General features: G+C 37.0%; 2 protein-coding genes and 2 long non-coding RNA genes across 16 annotated transcripts; 2 read left to right on the top strand and 2 right to left on the bottom strand.

The window, feature by feature from the left end:
- The first annotated feature begins 1092 nt into the window (after positions 1-1092).
- LOC113670172 (metabotropic glutamate receptor 3) lies at positions 1093-4302 on the top strand. Its single transcript, XM_027186269.2, has one exon. The coding sequence runs from the start codon at positions 1093-1095 to the stop codon at positions 4300-4302; it is 3210 nt and encodes a 1069-aa protein (XP_027042070.2).
- A 1520-nt stretch (positions 4303-5822) lies between these two features.
- LOC149040760 (uncharacterized) lies at positions 5823-7991 on the bottom strand. Its single transcript, XR_016179849.1, has 2 exons — positions 7383-7991; positions 5823-6080 (listed from the first exon to the last, which is right to left on the bottom strand). It is a non-coding gene; the product is annotated as an uncharacterized LOC149040760 (long non-coding RNA).
- A 326-nt stretch (positions 7992-8317) lies between these two features.
- Positions 8318-16933, top strand: LOC113670147 (uncharacterized). Of its 13 annotated transcripts, XM_089182831.1 has the most exons (7): positions 8318-8830; positions 10413-10631; positions 11605-13179; positions 14996-15104; positions 15667-15691; positions 16131-16375; positions 16731-16933. In XM_089182831.1, the coding sequence occupies exons 1-3, from the start codon at positions 8752-8754 to the stop codon at positions 12027-12029; spliced, it is 723 nt and encodes a 240-aa protein (XP_089038957.1). In that variant the 5' UTR covers positions 8318-8751; the 3' UTR covers positions 12030-13179; positions 14996-15104; positions 15667-15691; positions 16131-16375; positions 16731-16933. The 13 variants fall into 13 exon arrangements, with proteins under 13 accessions (XP_089038957.1, XP_089038955.1, XP_089038954.1 ...); XM_089182829.1 differs by lacking the exon at positions 15667-15691; XM_089182828.1 differs by lacking the exon at positions 15667-15691 and having other exon boundaries at positions 16105-16375.
- On the bottom strand, positions 16934-21262 carry LOC113670148 (uncharacterized). Its single transcript, XR_003446146.2, has 3 exons — positions 20761-21262; positions 18773-18890; positions 16934-17954 (listed from the first exon to the last, which is right to left on the bottom strand). It is a non-coding gene; the product is annotated as an uncharacterized LOC113670148 (long non-coding RNA).
- Positions 21263-22101: the final 839 nt, after the last annotated feature.

Genomic DNA, 22101 nt, shown 5'->3' with positions numbered 1-22101 from the left:
GAATAAAACCATTACCCGGTGGGTTCTTGTAAAGCAGCGCTTTATAATTACTATTTTCCTGACTGGTGGAGAAAATATACGCTGTTCTCTGTCTTTTAGAAAAGAATGGCTGGCTTGACGTGCTCGATTGTTGGTCATTCAAGCCTACCTTGATGGAGTGAACAAAAAGTTTGTGTTTCTTTTCTACGAAAGCCACCTGCTTTAGTGAGCTACAGCCCTTCCTAAATTTAGCTTCAGATTAAAAGTTGTCAAAATTTCAAAACAAAAGTAATCTACTTATTTCTTGACATCTTTCGTCGGCGAAATATTTCAGGACCAATCTTTAAGCCGGCAATTGTAGTATGCTCAAAAAACATTTAGCCGTGGTCACCCACCATTCGTTCTAGAACAAGAAGAAATAACAGCCCGCTCAAAACCTTTGCGTGACTTAAACGTTGGAAGGAGAACAAGTTTTGACCATGATTAAGTCGAAGAGTTCTTCTTGGATGTAAACATCAATAACAATTCATAATCCCAGAACCTTTAATGAGATATCGCTCTTGTTTACTTGTTTCTCTGTTCTAATTACATTGTACGCTTATTAAATTTTACAATTGGCCTTTTGCAGTAAATTTCCGGGAGTGACGCAGATGTTCTCAATTCACACAACACCCCAGGGTGACTACTAACAAGTCATATGGGAATTGCTGGATATTCTGAATACTTAAAGAACTGGTTGAATTGTGGTTCCTTCCTGCTGTTCTGTCTCAGCAGGGCTGATGCAATTAAGGGTTTTCAATTTTAGCACGAACACAATTTGTTGGAGTTTTGAAAGCAATGCTGTAAAGATGATCCCAGATTAATGCTGTACCCGGTGAGGTATTCAGAAAACTGAATTGGTAGAGTAAAGTTGAACTAGCTTTGAGTGATAATCAGAATGGGACTTTGGTGAAGGGATACCCCAAAAGGCGATAATTGAAGAAATATATTCTGATGGGACATGTGGAAAACGTAGAATTATTGCATTTACGATTATTTACAGTCAAAGCTTTTAGTAAACTCATCTTGGAATGGACATTCTGTAACCTGCCATACATTTCTTCAAACGACGTCATGGCCGCCATGAATATCGTAACCAGCTTCGTATTTTACGCTTTATATTCACTGATAATAACGGCTCTGGTGCTCAGAAAACCTCTAAAAGTCGCAAGTTCGCATCAAGCGAAGATTCTTAAATCCGGGGACATTATTATAGGCGGACTCTTTCCTGTCCATAGATCAAGTTTGATGGACAGTTCGTGTACTACGCTAGTCAAGGAAGGGGTCGTTTTAACAGAAGCAATGGTTTACGCTGTGAAGTACGTCAATGAAAATAAGCTGCTTCCCCAGAAAATAACTTTGGGATATGACATTCGTGATACTTGTGGGAAGGTAATCCATGCGTTGAAGGAATCTCTGGATTTTGTAAATGAAAGGAAAGAAGTCTCGAGTGAAAGGGAATCTAATTCCACAACAAAATTGCCGACTGCCGCATCACGTCAAAATCTGATTGCAGTTTTGGGAGCTGGAAATAGTGTCATCTCATCGGCGGTTAATGATATTCTCAGTATTTTTAGAATACCCCAAATTGGCTACGCTTCCACTTCGCGATTATTGAGCAACAAAAATCGTTATCCAACATTTTTAAGGACGGTTTCGCCCGATTCGCTTCAAGGACAAGCAATTGCGAAGATCGTTTCCAATTTCGGATGGAATTATGTAGCATTGTTTGCTTCAGATGATATCTACGGCCGACCATTGGCAGACACATTCAAAACCGAAGCGAAAAAGCTCGGAATATGCTTGGCACTTGATATTCTGATCCCGTACAACCCTCCCACGGGTGCGATCAGAAAATTGGTCAGCAAACTTCGCCGGGACAAAAATATCGAAATTATTCTACTCTTTACTTCCGAAGGTGAAGCTGTTGATTTCCTCCGCGAAGCCACACTGCAAAATGTTACTAAAAAGCTTTGGATAGCTAGCGACTCTTGGGCAGACTCGCCGAAAATTGCTGAAGATAACGCGAAGATTGTCGATGGCATGTTACGAATAATCAACCAGCCGATAGTTGTGCCGGATTTCATGAAATACTTTTACAACTTAAACCCGTTTAACAATCCCCAGAACTTCTGGTTTATCCAGTTCTGGGAGGAATTATTTCAGTGCTATGTTTCCAAACACAACATGACATTATCAAAGGAAAACCTTTTTACTCTAAGGGCTTCATGCAACGGGAAAGAAAAGCTGGCAGATAAATTTCTTCAAACAGACGCTGTTTTTTCACGAGTGTCTTACGTCATGGATGCGGTGCTTTCCATTGTCTACTCAGTTCGAAAAATCTGTCAATCAAAATTTGGGACACAAATGAGCTCAGAAATGGCACGCAGGAATGCATGCATCGACTTTGTCACACCCTCATCAGTTTTGTCGAATATATTTAACATCACATTCAACAGCGTAACAAACCGAACCGTATCATTCGACAAGAGTGGCGATGACATGGGACGCTATGATATTATCAACTTTAAAAATCACGAGGATGGTAAATTGAACACCACATTTTTGAAAATTGGTGAATACGATGGCAAAACAGGTTTGTTAAAAATAGACCGTCACGCAATCCATTGGCCTGGGGGTGTCACGTCTCCTTCTTACGGACTCTGCAGCCTGGAATGTCCTCCAGGAACTTTCAAGGTGGTGGCGAAGCCCATATGTTGCTGGACTTGCAGGACTTGTCCCAGGGGTAGCATAAGCAACGCACCTGGCGCTACTTCGTGTACCCAGTGCCCCTACAATAAAACTCCCAACGAAAGCAAAACCAAATGTGTTTCCACTCCAATGAGATTTCTTCGGTGGGACAGCACATGGGCCTGGATTTTAAATGTCACCATACTTTTTTGTGAGTCAGCTTGTCTTATCACCGTACTTATTTTTCTCCGCAACAAGGAGACGCCCATTGTTAAGGCTGCAAATAGGGAGATCAGCTTTTTGTTGCTGTTTGGTTTAATTTTAGGATTCCTGATTCCTTTATTGTATATCGGAAGACCAACAGATACCATGTGCAAGATACAAGTTATCTCCTTTGGAACTAGCACTGCATTTTCTTTGTCAATGGTCTTAGCAAGAATTAACCGGACGACTGTTGTTTTTAGATATAGCCGAGTAGCTCGAAGGAGTCAATCGAAATTTGTGAAGAAATACTTACGTTTGTTTCTATATAACCGAACCCAAATCATGCTTGCGCTGGTTTCTACTATCATCGAACTTTTGCTCTGTGCTGCATGGCTGTTGTCAAGTCCACCGCAGGTCACTGCTCGCCGGCTCACCATGACAGAAAGATTACTGATGTGTGAGGCGACTGCAAGTTTTGGACATATCATTTCGAATGCGTTCATCATTTTTCTAAGTTTACTTTGTACATTTGTGGCTTTCAAATCGAGGAAACTACCTCAGAATTACAACGAAGCGAAGTTCATTAGTTTCGCCATGTTCGTCTTCAACTTCGTGTGGCTGACTTTTGTCAGTACCTTTTACGGAACTCCAGAGGGAGAGCATAATGTTATAGTCAACTGTTTTGCGATTTTAGCATCAAATCTTGCCATCTTGACTCTGATATTTGGTCCTAAGCTGTACATTATCCTTTTGCGGCCAGATATGAATCAAGTGTCGGTATTTAGGGCCATAACATCTCAGTACACTTTCAGGCCAAGTCGAAGATCTCCCACCATCACATCAGATATGATGGGCAATTCATGCATTCTGAAAGAAAATAAATATGTGCAGACAACTGCAGAAATCATGGAAGGAACCTGGCATGAAAAAATCTGCCATGAACCAGTGCGTGTTGCTATTGGCATTAAAAATCTTAAAGAAGATACTATAAAAGCCACGGAAGCTGAAAAAGAAACTACAGAGGGTAAAGAACTGAACGATTTGGCACATCATACATTGGGACACATCAGGGTTCTTAACATGAGAGCCGCGTCGGATACCGCTTTGAACAGATTTGCTGACAACTTTCATGCACTGCCTTTCGGAAAAATCGAAGGGACGCGAGCATGCGTGGGGCATACTACCGGCGATGCAAATATGCTCATTCATCAGAAACAGGTTAACCGAGAAGAAAAACCGTTCCTTAGTCACTACGTTAGTCTGAAACAATTGCATTATCCTTTGAAGGTAGATGGGGCAAAGGAGAACAACAGTAACTTGAATTTAGATTGTCTGGAGAAAGAGCAGTGTGCATTATTATCCAAAATACAATTGGAAAGTGAAGTGTAAACAAACCTCTTTGAAAAATGTAACTAAACGAGAAACGCCGGAACACTTTATATATTTTTTAATTTTAGTAGCATAACTAGTGACTTGTCAACTGTTCAATAGATGCTCAGTTTTATAGGCTGTTCCTTTCAGTTCCATGCAATGGGTGCATACGTGAATGTGTGATACGTGATGCCATCTGCGTTGAAAATCGTAGATCTAACCTGATCGGCCTTAAAATCAACCGCTGTGTTCAGTTAAAAGTTACAGCTGAGTAAGATTTAAACCTTGACCATTCTACGCTAGATAAATTCCAAGACAGCGTTTTCAGTCGGAAAACGCGAGAAAAGTTGTCCTTCCACTGCAATGCTAACTGGCTCAGAAACTCTTGACTGCTTCCTTATTAGGCATGCTCGTTGGGAGATCTTGGAACCCAGTCAAAAATTACCAAGATCAAAGATGTGAGCGTTTTCGAAGAGTCCCCTGTTCGGTTGGGCTCGGTGTGGACGGTGTGTCTTAGCCCAGAGTAAAGTTCCGTTTTGAGAATTTATCCGGTTTCGAGAGCATATTTGGAAAGATACGTTATCGTTCGGCAATTCATATCCTGAATGCTGTGGATCCTAGGCCTGCTAAGGTTTTTTTTTGGGTATTTGTGGAAAAGGCCTAAACTCTTAATTACTCACTCCCACGTCTGATTTAATTACCTGTAAGTCTTATCATCTCATAAAAGACGCCATAACCTGTATAGTAATTTTGTTTGAAAATAGTCTTACCTAGTCTAAGATCTACCCCAAAACTTGGCCAACTCTATGTTTTTTATGTTGTATAGACACTCGGCAACAACAAAGTTGTTAAGTAGCCTCAAAAAATGCTGCTTTAAACATGCGTGTAGCATTAAACAATAAAGACATCGAGTCTTTATGAAACTACTTACGATGTGATGATGTGAACACCTTTCCGCTCGAGGTGACTTAGAGCAATATCCATAGGCAAAGCCAAATAGTAAGTTTTGAGCACGCTAAAGAAATAATTAAAGATATTTTTCGTCTTGTCACGAGCATGGGAAAAAGAAAAAAATTCTGAGTCCCCATGAGGAATCGAACCTCAGACCTTTGGATTCCGTGCTCTGATGTTCTGCCACGGAATCCGAAGGTCTGAGGTTCGATTCCTCATGGGGATTCAGAATTTTTTCTTTGTCCCACGCTCGCCATAAGACGAAAAATTTCTTTCATCCATAGGCTTTCAACGATTCTGTCACAAGACCTTTGTTTGTTCTTGTAACAACAAACATCGGCTAGTTACCATGATGAATGAGTCGCCAAAAAGTGATGCGAAAGTCTAATAAAGCAGCTACAATCATATTTGGCTTTTTTTGATATCCAGATATCGTCATTGGATTGCATTGAGATAGATAAAATCTACATTGCAGAAATTACTATTTACCATGGAAAAGAGAATTAATTATACACACCATTTATACCGGCAGTCCTCTCAGTAAAACTAGATGTTAGTTATTTAATGCGGTAAAAGCTGTTATCGAGTTTAGGTGGTGAAAAGCGATACTTTATTTCAAATTCAAATTTAGAGGTTATCAGATCGCCATTTCTCGGGACTCTTAGTTTGTTTGCATGTTATCGGCTTTTGCTTCTCTTCGATCATAGACTGAGTTACTCTGAAAGTTTCTCAAGCAAAGGAGACGTCTGAGATATGGGACGAGCGAAAAATGGTGCGCACAGCACTCGACCTTTTTCCATTCTTGTTCTCGTCCGCTGGAGCATTAGCGATCAAGATAACGATTCCTTAGAAAAATAAGAACGGAAATGAGAATTTCACTCAATATGCACAATGGCGAAACGGAGTTTGTTTTATCTTGTGCTTTGCACCTAAAAGTCGAAACAGTACGACAACTTACGTTGGGTTTCTCTACATTCAGAAAAATTCTCGATTTCATAACTTCGTAGATGTCGCTTTACTTCCTTTTACAAATTTACATGAAGATGCATAGTAAGATTTTTTTAACGCATTGACAAAATTGATCCCTTGCGTATGCTCTATTTTTGACCGGTGTGTTTTTGTGGACATGCATCGTGACGCGTGACAGTCGCTGGTGCATGCATGAGATAGTTCTAAAAACTCATCTCCCTAACAATGTTTCGTTTCTCTCTTATTTTTAAATCCAAAAAATTTTTTTTAATTGTGCTCGAGCTCACCGCTTTGTCTCATCGATAGAGACGTCATGTCTTGAAACGATGGCGAAAATGAAACCAGCTTAAAGCACGCTGAAAGCTTTAGAAAGACATAATCAAAACTCTCCTCAAATTATTCCATTCACTTTGAATCCAAATTTTTCGCCCCCTGCCCCAATCTTTTCCTAACTAAAGGCAACGCACTTTCACAGGGTTGATGAGCGGCGTGGGGGTGGCGTCATTTTGAATCAGGCTGACAGTTTCCACGAAATTTTCTTTTTCAATTGCGGATAAAATCAGAAGTCAATAAATGTCGGCGAGCGTGAAAAGAATTGCTCGATCCATCGTATGGTTAGTTTTAATTTGATATAGCTTACATGACAGGTCGATTTGCCACCCTCCCTTTTCGGGCTCGTAACTTTTGTAAAACAAAACTCTTTATTTGTACTTTAAAGAACACATTCGCAAAATTAAGAGCACGTATTAAGACTACCACTTAGCTAAAAGAACTTTGCCGCAGCCGATTTCGATAAAGCAGAATTCATTAATCATTTGCATCACTTCATTGCAGCGGAAGAAAACCGGGCGAATTCAACGATTATACGACTTTCGAAAGATTTGTTTTAATATCATTGTATTTCATTATAATTTTTACCGTCACGATTTTGTCATGCATCGAAAGATACCTCGAATACTATGAATGCATAGAAAGAGACTGTCATATTTTTTTTAAATACTACACAGACGCAAGAGCGACACTCTTAAGATATTATTTGCTTATGCAAGGTAAACCTGATTTTAAGTACTCTAAAAAACATATATGTATGAATAAAGAGCTTTATATAATTTTCTTCTAAGTGTTCAACGATTATTCCTGGTATATTCTGCGAATAAATTATTTTTCAATATGCACACCTACGTGAATGGGGTTCCTGCAATACATACGAAACATGCTACTCGTTTGACGCATTTTCCCTCAACAGGTTCAACATTGTGGAAGTCGACGCAAGAGAGTCGCCATAATTAAACTGTAATCGGATGTGAGTCATTCAAATAACCAAACAAATAGCCACGAGGTTTTTATAATGACCAATTAGGTTTTCTCGGTGTTTTTATGAAAAACATCTATCATCTGAATATCTCGGTAACCGAGGTTCAAGCTGGCATTCTCAAAGACTCTTACGGCTAATCTTAGTGGTTTTTGTTTCCAGTAGCCGCGAGCACTGTCACCGTAATTGGCGCCAAACAGACACTTTTCCCGCCTAAATCGCACGCTGATGTCAATTGAGGCAGAATGCAGGCGACCGCGGCTTTCTTTGTGAGAGATAAGGGAATAAACGAGTCTCGTCGAATTGGTGACATCTTTCTAGTTTACCATGCAAGTTCGAAATGCGTTTTCATAAGATTCTTTATCAGCATAAAATACATGTACAGTCCTTTGAAAATATCATATCTGAATTATCTCTCCCTAATGAAGGTGAAAATTATTAGAAAGGGGAGATTTCATTGACATGGCTGTCTCCGACTGTCCAAACAAGTCGCTGAGTAAAATCTATAGCCCGTGATGGTTTCATATTGTTTTGTGATCTACGAAAATACCTGTCGACGATTTTTTTTTTGCTAAAACCTTCGCAGAGCAATAATATTGGCTTGCTAGATAAAATGACCCCAACATTTAATAATTGGCTTTTGGTGGTAATGTCAATATCAACTACCTTCGTTCGTCGCCGCTTGACATTTCATAAGCATTTCTTACTTTCTGAGGAATATGTTTTAATATGTACCTCTTTTGTTTCACAAAGGAAAATTAATAATCCCCCATTAAACGTCTCTTTGCATAAGGCGCCGGAAGGACTGGCTAACAAAACACGCGTGTCGCCAGCTTAAAAACTCTGACGAAGTTCGGCTTAAATTATCATGTGTTCCCCGGTTTGCCCAAACAAACTATCTCATATGTGCCATAAACGGAAAGTGGAAACAGCTCGAGTTTCGTGGTCAGACTTTGCGTTGTGCGGTTTCTGCCTCTGAATGGACTCCGACTAAATCCGAAAGTATTTCGTGAGAGTTAAAGCTTCCTTCTTGAAAGTCTTTCCCTTGAACAGAATCGAAAGTGACAAAGTTTTTCTTGGCCAATCAGTAACCTACTTCGACACATTTCTCGATCGAAGTCTCTTCTACAGAGTAATTCGAAACATTGATCGAGTGTCACACGTTCTAAAGTCTTCTCCGCGCAACGTAAAATAGAAACTATTGTTTGCGGTCGTATTGTTGTTGAAGTTGAAGAATGCGGGCGAAGGAAATGATGAATAGAATCCTGATCTTGATGTTAACACTGTTTGTAACCATGTTCCCCATTGTGACAGGTTAGTAGACAATCAACGGTACATGTTCTTTTACCAGCTACACGTTAGAAGAAATTTCATAATGACCGCCACTGACGCTTATTATACTGCTCAAAATTTTAAAAATTCAAACAAGATCGTGAAACAGAACTAAAACCTTCACCTTTTTTCATAAATATAAGCCTCTTTAAATAGCCACGACACTCTTGGGGTTAATAACTCTGACTTCTCCGACGAATTTTTAATTCAATATTTTCTACCCTGTATGTTTGCTGAGAATTTACATTTTATTTCCTTTGCTAAAAAAGCGAAGTTTAAAATAGCAATACCCCGGACCTTTGGAAGATAAGTGAGACAACTTTCGATTGGCTTTGAGTTCCGGCTAGAAAGTCAAATAAATAAGCTTCAACTTTTTCTTTTAACGTTTTCCCGTAATTGTCTTCGTTCAGTGTTAGCCAAACAGATGGCAGTTTATAAAACGGGGACACCGTCTCAGAATCAAACTAAAAATAAAATTGTTAACATGTGTACATTTTATTTTTTCATCTAATGCGTATGAATATTTCAGAAATACTCAAAACGGGTCGTGTCGAACGAAGTTGTTGAGGAGTTGTTGAGTTGTCAACTAAGTGAATTACCTAGCTTCTTCCTCAATAGTGCCTAGCTTAAGTCTACATGTCAGTGTTATTTATATTGTAACCTAGTTGAACACGCGGTGTTATTGTTAATTTTTTTAATTTATTTGGAGCGGTCTACCCTTACGTGAGTCTTACTTCCGGCCTAAAATACCCTTGATAATAATTCGAGACTGATCGACGCTGTTTTAGAATCAAAGAGTACTTGTGGACTAGCGAAGTTATTGAATAGGCAATCAGTTGCAAGCGCCCCTTAAATTTTATTTTGTTTGTTGGTGAGAAAAATTGTTCAAAAAAGAGCCGTAACTAACTATCGAAACTTGAACAGCTGGTCAACCTTTTCTTAATACTATACACTAAACAGGAATTATAATTTTTTTTACCAGGAAAGTTCCATGCTCCGGCAAACTATTTTTATCGGATTATAACAAAAATAATTGAATTTTAAACATTTTGTTTAAGTCAAAATTTTCTGAAGCCTTACGTCAAAATATTTTAAGTTCTCCGATAAACATTTTGAGATATCTTATAATTTAATTCTTATTTTTCACAGTGCAGTGCATCCTTGTATTGTTTGAAAAGATATTAACATGTGTAGTTTTTTCAATACAGCTATCATACTACTAAGAATCAATTTGATTACAGATATCCATTTGGACATTCCTGTTTCTACATCACCACGTCTGGCCAACTCGGCAGCTTTAATTCGTATCCGTATTTTTAGAATTTTATTTTGTATTGTTTTGGTTTTTTAACCCTTCAAAGACAATGAAATTACTTAGCAATTAAATTTTTTCTTGAAAAAAGGCTCGAATAATCAACTGATGGCTTTAATCCTAAAGTTTTAAAATTTTCTGCGTGCTCCACAATTATTCATCCCTAAATTCTAATTTTCACACAGTTTAATGAGCTTATTTCGAGCCGTTTTCTTCACCTCTTAACCTTTTTTATTTCCCTTTTATCGTCAGCTGACGTTTCATGCTTCTGTAACTCCCCGTCGTGCCCGCAAGCTTTGTGTAAATCAAGTCAGCAGTGTTTCAGCAAACTAGTGAAGGCTAATGGGAACTTTTCTACTAGTGTTTCGTACGGCTGTATTGAGACACTAGATCCCAGTCTCTCGTGTTTGAACTCATCGTTAATGATATGCTGTGATAAGGATCTGTGTAACATGCCAAACATGTTAAGAGGTAAGCGTTAACAGTACTTATAAGCTCATCTTGAAGCTCTAAGGAATAAATCTCCTGATGTTTGAGTTTCACGTCTTTTCCCTTCAAGTTACTTCAGAACTCGTTACATCGAGCGAATGTTCATGAAATAGCACGCAATTAACAATATATCCGCGATAAGAAAAACGTCCAAATAGTCGCTGTTATAAGTAGACAGGAGCCCATTACCCGGAACTTCCATCTTCCATACCCTCTGAGTCAACCCTGTCCCGTATCTTTTTATTTTTAGAAGCACCTCCTACGGGGGTTTTTCGCGGGTGTTTACATAATAGCCAATTGTAAGAGAGCTATGGTCCTCTATTGTTTATGTCAAATGAAGGGCTTACGAAAGTATTCCAATTATGCGAATGTCTGCATGTTTTCGCAGGAAATTAAAGAACCCCCCACACATAACTCAGTTCTAAAACTAAAAAGATACGGGACGGGGTTTAGTCAAGGGTACAATTGGTATGGACGCTCCGGGTAATGGGCTCCTGACGTAGAAAATTCGGAGTCACGTACGTGACGTGACCTGAAAGGCGGGAAACTATCAAACAGAGAATCCAGCTAGCAAAAGCTGCAGCAAAAGATTTCATATTTCGAGCGGTTAAATTAAAATTATAGAAAAGAAGTCCCACTTCTAAAAATTAGATCATGCTATAAGCGTCACGGTCACGTAAGACAATGTAATTCAGTTATTTGTGCGTTACACATAACCCACAATTTCTTTTCGCCCACTTGATTTTCAAAACATGACTCTTGCAAATTTGAAACAAAAAATTTAACTTTCTTTAGGTACAGGCCTACAACAAGTCGTAAAGCTGCCTACGCCACAGTTTTAACCTTTTAACTCCTCGACCAACTTTGTAATTCTCCTTAATGTCAACCATAAGATTCTTATAACGTTAGTTCAGAGTACATTTTGAAATTTTCTTTGTTTCTCTAATACTCCCAGAAATAACAAAAACTCTTCAAAACAGGGGTAACATGGACACCAGGGAGCATGCGTCTAGCGACGACAAAGAAGTCGCTGGGCCTGTCTCCGACAAATGTACGGACAAATGTACGGAATCAACGCCTGCAATGCAAGTGGCCAGCGTAGTCGCACCAAGTGTGTTAATTCTGACCGTGGTTCTCTTATCATTGGGGATTTTTTATAAAATGGCGCGCTATCAGAAGATCCGCACCAGTCAGTTAAAGAAAAGCGTTAAACACAAGGCTTCAAGAGACGGATTAATTAATAAAGTACGAGAGTTAAAAGGTTGTGGTTTGTTGGTGGGGTCGAGCGTACCGGAAGTCTTTCAGACGAAAACTGTGATCAGCAGGAGCTGTTCTGAAAATGATTATCGTGTATTAATTTCCAGTCCTCACAACGTTTGAAGACATCACAAAGGGCCTGGGGCAGACTTTTCAATTTGAATGTTAAATTTAGGTTAAAATCTTTGTTTACGCCTTTCACCGCATACGCGTGACTTATTCCCTTTAAAAATACGCCAACTATAGGTTCATTGGGCTATTTTAGAAATTTGAATTTTTTTATTACGTATTTGGATTTTTTATGAACTTGTCGATTGCAAAGCAGATGGCAGAAATGGATGGGAAATATGATGAGTCAAATTTCCAAAGATTTGCATGGTGTAGTGAAAGCAGATTTTTTTACACAATGATACGTTGAGAGTTGGCTCCAAGAAACTGTTATTTAAAAGGTTTTAAATTCCGCCTCTTCGGCAATATTTAGCAATTCAGGTCGTGGAAGGAAAGTTCGCGGATCAGACTAAATTCTTAGATGACAAAACTCACCAGCAGTGCGAAATACTGTTTATTGACTATGAAATTACGCGCACGCTATTGGAATGATTTGATGTCAACACTGACTTTACCCGACATTTCGCTAGGAGATATAGTCGGCCTCTAGTTAAAAGTTTATCGCGAGAATCTAAAGATTTTAAATTTCTCACGTGAGAAATATTTGTATGATAAAATGGACCTAAAAAAATTTATAACAGATTCCATTTTAAAATAACATTCGAGAGAATTGCCGGCAAAGTCCTGTATAAAACGTTTTTATACTGAATAAGTTAGGATATTTATCAAATGTTAAGTCGTCGATCGAAACTGTTTTACACAGTTTGAATATAAAACTTAGTTATTTACCACAATTACTTGGAAGGAATAAAAATAGAAATTAATAGAACAAGACATATTGTCTGTCATTACTCGAATAATGTCATTAAACTCTGTTATAAAGTTCACCGCTAAAATAGCCCTTGGGCAGGTATATGTTTTATCAGTAGCTTGGAAATTAATTTTAATACGCAGGACCCCAAGTGAGAGATTATTCAATAAGAAACAACAAGGAACAAAGACCCTTATATCTGATTGGTCAACAAGTGCAAATAAAATATTCCAACGTTTACATGGATTGCGAAAGGTAAATTATGCAAACTTAACGACGACTTGCACAATGGGTTCTCCTTGTTGAAACATTTCGGCGAATCTTCGATTTCTTCCGCTTGCGACATAGTCACAGGTGAATCGTTAATTTTTCTCATTATTTTTACACTTATGAGTTTAAGCTTGGCGTACCGTGTACTGGGTGAAGATTTAGTAATGCTACCAGCTCACAGTAAATTAAAAAGTGTTGGAAATTACTTCGTCTGCGTGAAAAGGTTCGTTCAATCCGCGAATCGCTATCATCTTAAATCATTTTTGATTCAAGGGTAGTTGTAATCAGGAAACAAATTTGTAAGCAGATTACCGTGTTTGGAATATTCATCCTCTTTAGTGTTTTTTTCCTTTACGTGTCACTAATAAACAACGTCAACACAAGAGAAATTTAAAGATATGTTTTCCTTGTATCTGAAAACTTCGTGGTGGACATAAATTAATGTTGAAGCTAGAGAACTGACTCAGAATCTTAAGCTGAAAAAGAAAAATACAGGTAATCTATGTTTCATTTGTGAATTTCCTTTTGTTGGTCGATCTTTTTTAATTGCACGACGTTTCTTCCAAAGACGATGAAAAAATTCAAACATGTTTGTGTAAGAATTGAAGTTAATCGTACTATGTTGAGCGTCTGAACGCGCAATATTTCTCCTCATCAAAGAAGAGTTGATATAAACATGCGCCAAGCTTTCACTGCAGTATTGGAAACAGTTTTCGATTCATTTTTTGACGATAATTTTGAATGAGCGTAACACGCCAGAGTGCATCGCCTTTTGTCTCAAATATTTGCTCTCTTCATTTACACCTTTTAAAAAACATCTGGAATACGTAACGATGAATAGAATATGGAGATCTCCAATTGGCGACACTTGAAAAAAGCTAATGAGTACAGCTCTGTCAGCCTAAATTTTAAGCATCACGTATTTACTGAGCTGATAAGATTATACGACAATTCAAAAGGAGTTTACTTGCATTATTAATGCTTAACGTAACACCACGAAGAAAGCTGGTGGCAAAATAGATCCAAGACAGTTAAACATTTTGTTATTCCGAGTGTCGAATTCACAATCACTTTCGATGAGTGATGTAAAAAGTGATTGTCTCACTCTCAAATTTTTGACATTTTGAAAACTGCAGAAACCAGAATTTTTTTTCCTTCAAAGCCTTTTGCGGAGTGATTCATTTTCAAGGGTTGAATTAAACATTTCAAGTCGAACAATAAACGATGGTTAATATCAACAAACTCTAACTTGAGAGGAAAAAATTTGTTTACTGCTACTGGATAATCCATCTATAATATTCCTTCTTAAAATGTAATATAGAGGCACAGAATGTTAGAAAAAGCGCTTATTTAAAAAAAATTCAATAAACAAGTGAAACAGAGAATTACGAACTTCTGTTCACAGTCATTCTGAAGTAATTTGAAAACAAGCGGCCTGAGGTAAATTTTCACTTAACAAAGCTGGCTTTGAATCTCTTCTAGAACCTACAGAAAAAAAATATTCAAGGGAAATCGAATTATGCACAAAAAAAAAGTTACGTAATTAGATAGGGCGACTGGAATCTTCGGACCTTGAGGCATATAAACAATACGTTGACTGTGTTAAACATTCCGCCTATCGCTTAAAAATTAGAAAATCGAAACTACATTTGGACATCATGGGCAAAATATATCATATTGATCGATAGTGCGTTAGGAATTGAAAAGTTTCGAGTTTTTCATGTCACACGATAGAAATCCATTGTTATTTGGCACTTGTGTTGAAATATCCTTTTCATGACATCACTAAAGGACATGTTTAACAAAGCAATATTAGATTGTCAAATACCCTCGTCAAAGTCATTCCTAATAAGGGCCTTGCGCAGATCTGAATACTGATGCTAATGGCCGGCTTTTTTAGCTCGTCAATTCCATATGCCCTCAAGGTATAAATTCAGTCTACCAGGATTTTTTTATCGACCCACGAACATTGGTTTTCCGCATCCCAAAAGACGCAGCCTCGACCAAAGGTTAGTTTCAATTTTGCTTTCTGTAATATTTGGAGGAAATGAATTGCAGATGAAGCTTACTTTTGAGTCGAAATAGGATTTATGTCAGGTCCTCAATGAAATGAATATAGAAAACAGTCATGATGGCTTGAAATACCAAATTTATTCAATGAAATAAACGTAAGATAAGAGTCAAACTATTGCTACAATGACAAATAAAATTGAGCATTTCTATCGATGTCATAATGATGTTTGCAAATCCACGAAATTATATAATAGTGAGGTTCAGTCTTTGTATCTTGTCAAACATTTTTAGCGTATTTGCCCGTAGTGGTTAAATAACTGTCTTGTTATTTTAAAGTATTTTTGCTTTCAAACTAAAATTTTAATAAGAAAAGAACAAAAAACACAATGCGCGTCGCCTTACGAATCTTTGGCTGATATTTACATTTGCTTTCGTTTGAGCATTGTCTGCCGCGCTGAAAACTGAGGTTCGCCTCCTCCTCTTAAACCGAGGCTTTCTCTTCAAATAGTACCGCTTAAAGAATTTGATATAAACTTTATCATAACTTATTATTGACAGCAGACAGATACCATTTGGGTCTCAGGTAAATGATGGTAACCTGCAGTAACAAGCCGCTTTTATTTTGTCTCATGCCCATGAGAAAAACGAACATGGTGTCAATGATATCGAGAGCCAGAATTTTCAGATTTCGGTTAGGGCAAGTATAAACTTTTAAATTTTCGACTTTGTAAAGCTCTATCTGGAATAGTTGCCAATGTATGTAGCCTTCTTATCTCTCCTTTTCGTTGTTAGACGAACGTATTAGTTTGAGATAATTTTAGTGTAGCTGAGCAGATGTTATCACCCGTTACAGCAACAACTTCTGTCACACATGCTATTTCAAACAATCAGTTTGTTATCGAAAAATGCTCATGACTTAAAACAAAAGGAATGGTAAGACCTTGATATAATTTTCGCTATCTTTATTATGGATATTAATTTCGTTTGTGTTCATAGATTTCAAATCAATTTGAATCTTCTAGAAGAACCCATTAACCAGGATCATTTACTGATCTCCGTTTACACGTGGAGGAAGACTGGATCCCGGAACGTCTATTGAGATTTTATCATTCGTGCTGGCCTTCGGATTATTCTCTGTAGCTATGATTTTAGCAATGGCTTTTCACCTCCTGTGCTTTGAAGAAAGAAAGCCGACTGTGAAGGCTGTTTTAAAAAGACACAGCAGACTTAAAAACATTGCCGACTACACCTTAGTGTGACATTCAAGGTATTGATGTTTACCCTTGTAGTCAGATTTTAAAGCAGATGGGTATTCATACGCAGCGCAAGAATTGATGTTAGTGAAAAGAACTACAGGTCCTCCTTTGTAAAAGAAATGTTTAACTTATAACTTAGTTAAGGGTGAAGAGAAAATGAATAAGATATTTTGTATTAGAAGAGAATTTCCATCTTGAGAACTAAAATACGTTAAATATAATTGTGCTTAGAAGTGGAACCCTTTCATTCCCAGGAGGAGCAATATCTAATTAATTTATACATACAGTTCCTTCAATACTTTATCACGCGTCGAAATAACCATCGTTAACAGCGATTCGAGGTTCATATTTTTTTTGTTTTTACAGCATGCAAATTCTCAAAACTGACTAGACAAGGATAAGTGTGAGAAACTGTACAGCAAAGAGAACTCGTATATTGAGACCATGATAGTGAAAGGATTAGGCCAAGAAAGGTTCCCGTAGAGAGCAGAAATGCCGATCTCTATGTAATTATTTTGAATTTATAAATATTCAAACATACTATTTCAAATAAAGCGTTTCACATCTGATTAAAGTTCTAAGTAATCTTTACTTCGTCGTCATGTATCTTATTTTACAGTGCAATTTTCTCATAGGAACTTTTATTTCTCACTAACAGTTAATATTTACCTCAACTTCATTTGTTTTGGCTATTATTTCCTCTTGGATGTAATATTTGGCATTTTTGCGGAGGCAGTAAATTTTTTTTAATGAATGATGGAGGTGAAATTTTTACAGCGTTTATACCCTTAGCACAGGGTAACACGTGTAATATTCTTTAAATGATCCGATCACTCACTAGCACTAAAAACTTGGTTAGCATTATCTTTTTTTTAAGAACATCCAAGGTTCACTCGTCCATTTAAGGTCATGGACAAAAAAGCAACATGTATTATAGATGAAAATGAAGAATTAATCCCACACAACTCAGTTATTATCAACAGAAGGCTGACTTATCCTCCTTGTCACAACAAAGACGTTTATCGATTCCTTGGTGAACTCAGCAATTCAGTCTAGGATTTCAGACCCCAGCAATACCAAGCCAAACTTAAGTTGATAATACTCTTGGTTGCCTACTAAACACCTCAGTATCAGGTTAATTATTCATGTTGTCTAAGATTGTTAGCTGCAAAATGGCAGTTGTTATTTTTTAGAGAGGCGGTTTTTGTTTGCCAAATGGTTGTTTTTTTTGTCGCTCTTCCTGCTGTTACTGTTGTTGTTGTTGTGTACAAATCACTCTTTAACGTCCCAAGTTTCTCTGTGTCTCTCGAAGCGTCAAACTGAACAAGAATATTCGAAGTTCGCTGCTCTCTTCCTCCCCTCTGATAATAAAACAGACCTTACTTTGAGTGTTCTTCTTTCAAAACATAACAGATGCACCGCTACTGTGATCACCATGAAAACAGAGAATATGGCGGCCGCTAGAATCAAGGATAAAATCTTAACAGTTGCTTCAGACTCCAGTGTTGCAAAGATTATTGCGTTCTTTTAGGGTATTGAGTTCCAGTAGATCAGAACTTTGTGCTGCGTTTTAAGCAACTGGTTGGCAACCTGGTTAGAAAAATGAATATGAATGAATTTCGTATTATGGAAAGGAAAATCACTGCAGACGTCACATTGTGGTCGTACTGTGAGCGTTTCGAATTATTAATGATATCAATGTGAGCTTTCAGAACACGCGTGGTTTAAGAAACTGGTTTGGTAGAAAATTATTCATCGGTTCGTAATATCGCACGATCATTTGGATAAAACTCAATGACCCTCCCCTCTTCCCCTCTCTTCCATATCCTGCTTAAAACTCACAATTTTTCACAAATGACACTACGATAGTAACATGTTTCTTAAAGTATAACATTGTAATAGTTGTAAAGGCAGTCATTATCTAACCAGTTGGACAAATGAACTGAGTTCTCAGTGCAAAACGTGCAGTGTTAGAGATTGTAACTGGTAAACTTTACTTCAGAGACATTCTGTACTTTTTTACAACATCTCTTCCCTAAGGGCTTTTTGGATCAATAAAATGCAGCGAAATTTATAGTATTTGTTTTCCAAACAGTTTTTCCCGCTACTTGATAGCATAATAGACGATTCATCAATTGATACATCACGGAACCTAAGATTAAGATAAAACTAAAGGGTGCATTAGCAAGTGCAAATGTGTGAGGAGCAAACCTTTTACTTATAGGGCCCTTAAGAATTTGTGAAAAGGCGCCATTACTACTTTTAGCTTAAAAGTTCTAACTCACTGATTTCATTTTACCAAAAAATAAATAAAATATATTTGTCGTTTTGCGTTTTTTTTACTTTTCGGAAAAGGATTGGTAGTTTTGTGTACTGCTGCTATATACATTACGAACCAATCAACCTACCGTGTGGTTTTGTAGTCTGCTTCAATATTTTTATCAGCTAGGTAGGATTAAAGCCGGTGTCTTCTCTCAAAACCACTCGTCACCTCGGATTCAGATACGTGCGCGTGGCATTTAAAAGCTGGAGAGGTAGATAGTACTTCCTAAAATGTTTTGTCTTAAATCGATTTTCGTGCAATTTGCCTCAAAAGGACATCTGCAGATACGATGTCGCCAAACTGTCTTTATGCTACATCTAAATTATTCAATTTGACTATGCTTTAACGCAAGTAAATGAAATGTACAGGGTAACCAATACGAGCCACAGGACCCGTAAGCGACTACGTCGATACTTATTCAGTTGATTTCCTATCAAATATTTGTCGTTTTTCCTATCTGTTTTTTTTTCTATGTAAAGAGCTACAGTTGGCAGTAATGTCGCAATCTGATCGGTCAATTTGCCGTTGTTGAAAAGAGTACAGATAACGCTGCTCGCGTTAACGCGTCACGCAATGGTCACGCACTGTGAGAATCGCTGTATCTGCTGACAGAGTACAGACCACGCTAAATCACTGTCGATTTGTTGATTTCCTGATGCAAGTTTAAAATTTTTTTTTAAAAAATTGTAAAATTGGATGTAGTAAATGCAAATCATCCTTAAGCTCTCAGCCTTATTAAAATAACATAATTTTAAAATCTTACCACAGCCTGTGGTAAGATTTTAAAATTATGTTATTTTAAAGCGGCTTGTCTTAAATCAGAACTTTAAAGTGCGAGTTTTGAAGTGAAGAGATGTAATTTATCTCCAACACCTTTTTTTTTTACTTCAGGCGTTCTTTTCTTCATTGTTTCCAATGCTAAAATTGAATTCCGTCTCCAATTCCTTAAAAATCTTGAGTATTTTGCCATTTGATATATGTTAAATTGATCAAGATAAATTTGGCAAAAACGAGGCCGCCATTCGCAAACAACATTAATTGTTCTGTTGGAAGCGCGACTTCAAACACTTTTAACAGTGGTCCAAACTTAATTTCAAACATGTTTGTTTTGGAAAACTTTTGAAATATTTTCCCCTAAGGTAGAGAATAAACGATTTCCGAAAGATAAATTTTACAAAAATTTCGAAAGAGTTTACCCAAAAAGGAGATCAATTAGTTCGCCTTAATCATAATTTATAATTTTGCGAGAAGCAAATTCTGTTGATAAACGAATTTTTACCGGGCTTTAAATTAAGAACCTCTGGCAAATTTTAATCGCAGAGATATTACAGAAATTGTTTGATATTCTGAAACATGGTGGGAGCTGAAAAGGCGAAGTGATGTCAAATCTCCCCACGATAAGAAACTTATAACTTAAATTTTCTCCGAAACCCGATCAGGTGTAAAAACATTGAATGTGAAAAACTAAATAGCTTATGCTATGATTAAAAAAATATGGAATTGCGTTAATCTTGGCTGAAGTTATTGAAAACCCACTGGGTAACTCTAAAATATTGCTCAGCGGAAATTTGGTAAACAAAGTAAAAACACTTAAAAAGGAAAGACAACAAAAAATTGCCTCTTTTATCCTCACATTCATGTAATATATCCTGACAAAGATCTCGGAGAAGGACATTTCGATGTTTTTTCCTTTGAAATTTAGCTTTTGAGTTTCGCTTGTTTTCTTGAAGTCCTTTCCTGTAATTTAATGATGTTACAACAAGGTGTAACAAAATAGAAGTATATGAATTATTCACGGAGTGAGATATTTTAGTTTTCATGTTCCCAATTGTTACATGTGTGAAAATAAACTTTTTGCATGGGTAAATCGTGGCTTTTAATATCGAAACCTTCAGCTGAGATGAGAGCAATTAAGTTCCTCAGTACTAGTACTCCAAAACTGAACAATTTCAACTTAATAGCCGGTAAATCAGACATAACGTGATCTTGCCAGGCAGGGTATTTTCACGGTCAACGCTTAAAATTAGTTCATAAAATTGGGTAGTAAACCCTTAACAAAATAACTTTTCATACCTGAGTTTCTCGGTAAAATCACAGTGAACGCATAGACGAAATCGTTTTGTGAGACAAATCTGTGTTGTTTGTTGATAAACACCAGCATAGGAAATATTGTTTCTCGCTAACTTTTTTTGGTTCCTTTTTGATCTTATCCTTTTAAGTGCCGCCCATAATATTATATATTGGCGGATTCTTTTTTTTCCGCTCTATCGAAAGTGTTTAATGCCGTTAATGAAACTAAATCATTTCAAATTTTTCCGTCACCAGAAGCTGTCTGTAACCGCCGAACTTTCAACATTATCTCAACCTCTATCAAATTAAAAAGCGCTAAGCGCTTAATATTTGTCCAAAAGATATTAATCTTGAAAGTTTCACTTTTCTCGCTGATGAATTTAGAATTTTCAATTCAAACTTATCTTCACCTGCCAACGTGTCGAATTCTTTATATTTCAAATGTTCTTAAGCGTGTCATAGGAAAAGAAAATCTTTTATCATTGCGGAATTGATATGTGTGTTATTTATTTTGTTTTGACTTCTGATCTGATTGTGTTGATGATTTCGAGTGCAGTTTATTTCAAAACAGCTACAGTGTCCTCGAATGCATCCTATTATCCCATGCTGTGTAATACAAATACAGTGAATTCTTCAATTTTAATTTTAGAAGGAACCCATTACCTTAATTGCTTGGAGGTAACCCTCGTTTTACCTCGCTTTTGAAAGCTTACTAAACGTAATAAAAAGACCCCATTGATTTTTCAGATTTCAAAACATTACCCCTATCGGGTCATAGTCATGTCAATGTTCCAGCGTTATGAGTAATTATTGTAAATATAAGCTTCTAGAAATCTCTAGACTGCTAAGTCATGCCGACTTGCACACCATAAAACTTTCCAGAACATTTCATCAAGTCACGCTTTTATTATGTAATACTACTAACATATAGTTCTTATGTAAGCTTCTGGAATGTTCCAGAACACTTTGTGAATATATATACATACATACATACATATATATATATATATATATATATAAATATTATGTGAGGAAAAAAGGACGCAACTACATTTCCCGACAAGCCTGTCGTTGAAATGTAGTTGCGTCCTTTTTTCCTCTCATAATATTTATTCTGCTCTACTTCAACATATTGAGCACTGTTCCACGCGAAAATCGATTTGCAGACTTCCTATATATATATATATATATATATATATATATATATATATATATAAAGACTCACTTATGTAGTAGTAAGTAGTTGTTGTTGTCAGAGCGATGACTGTTTAGAAAGCCTTATCGAGAGAGAGCTACTGCAGAATATTGCTCATTTCAAAGAACTTCGGAGAAAGTAGTGAGATT

The sequence above is a fragment of the Pocillopora damicornis genome, chromosome 9 (assembly GCF_964200805.1).
Source record: "Pocillopora damicornis chromosome 9, jaPocDami1.2, whole genome shotgun sequence".
In the NCBI taxonomy this organism is placed as follows: Eukaryota; Metazoa; Cnidaria; class Anthozoa; order Scleractinia; family Pocilloporidae; genus Pocillopora; species Pocillopora damicornis.
This window is presented reverse-complemented; position numbering and strand designations above follow the sequence as displayed.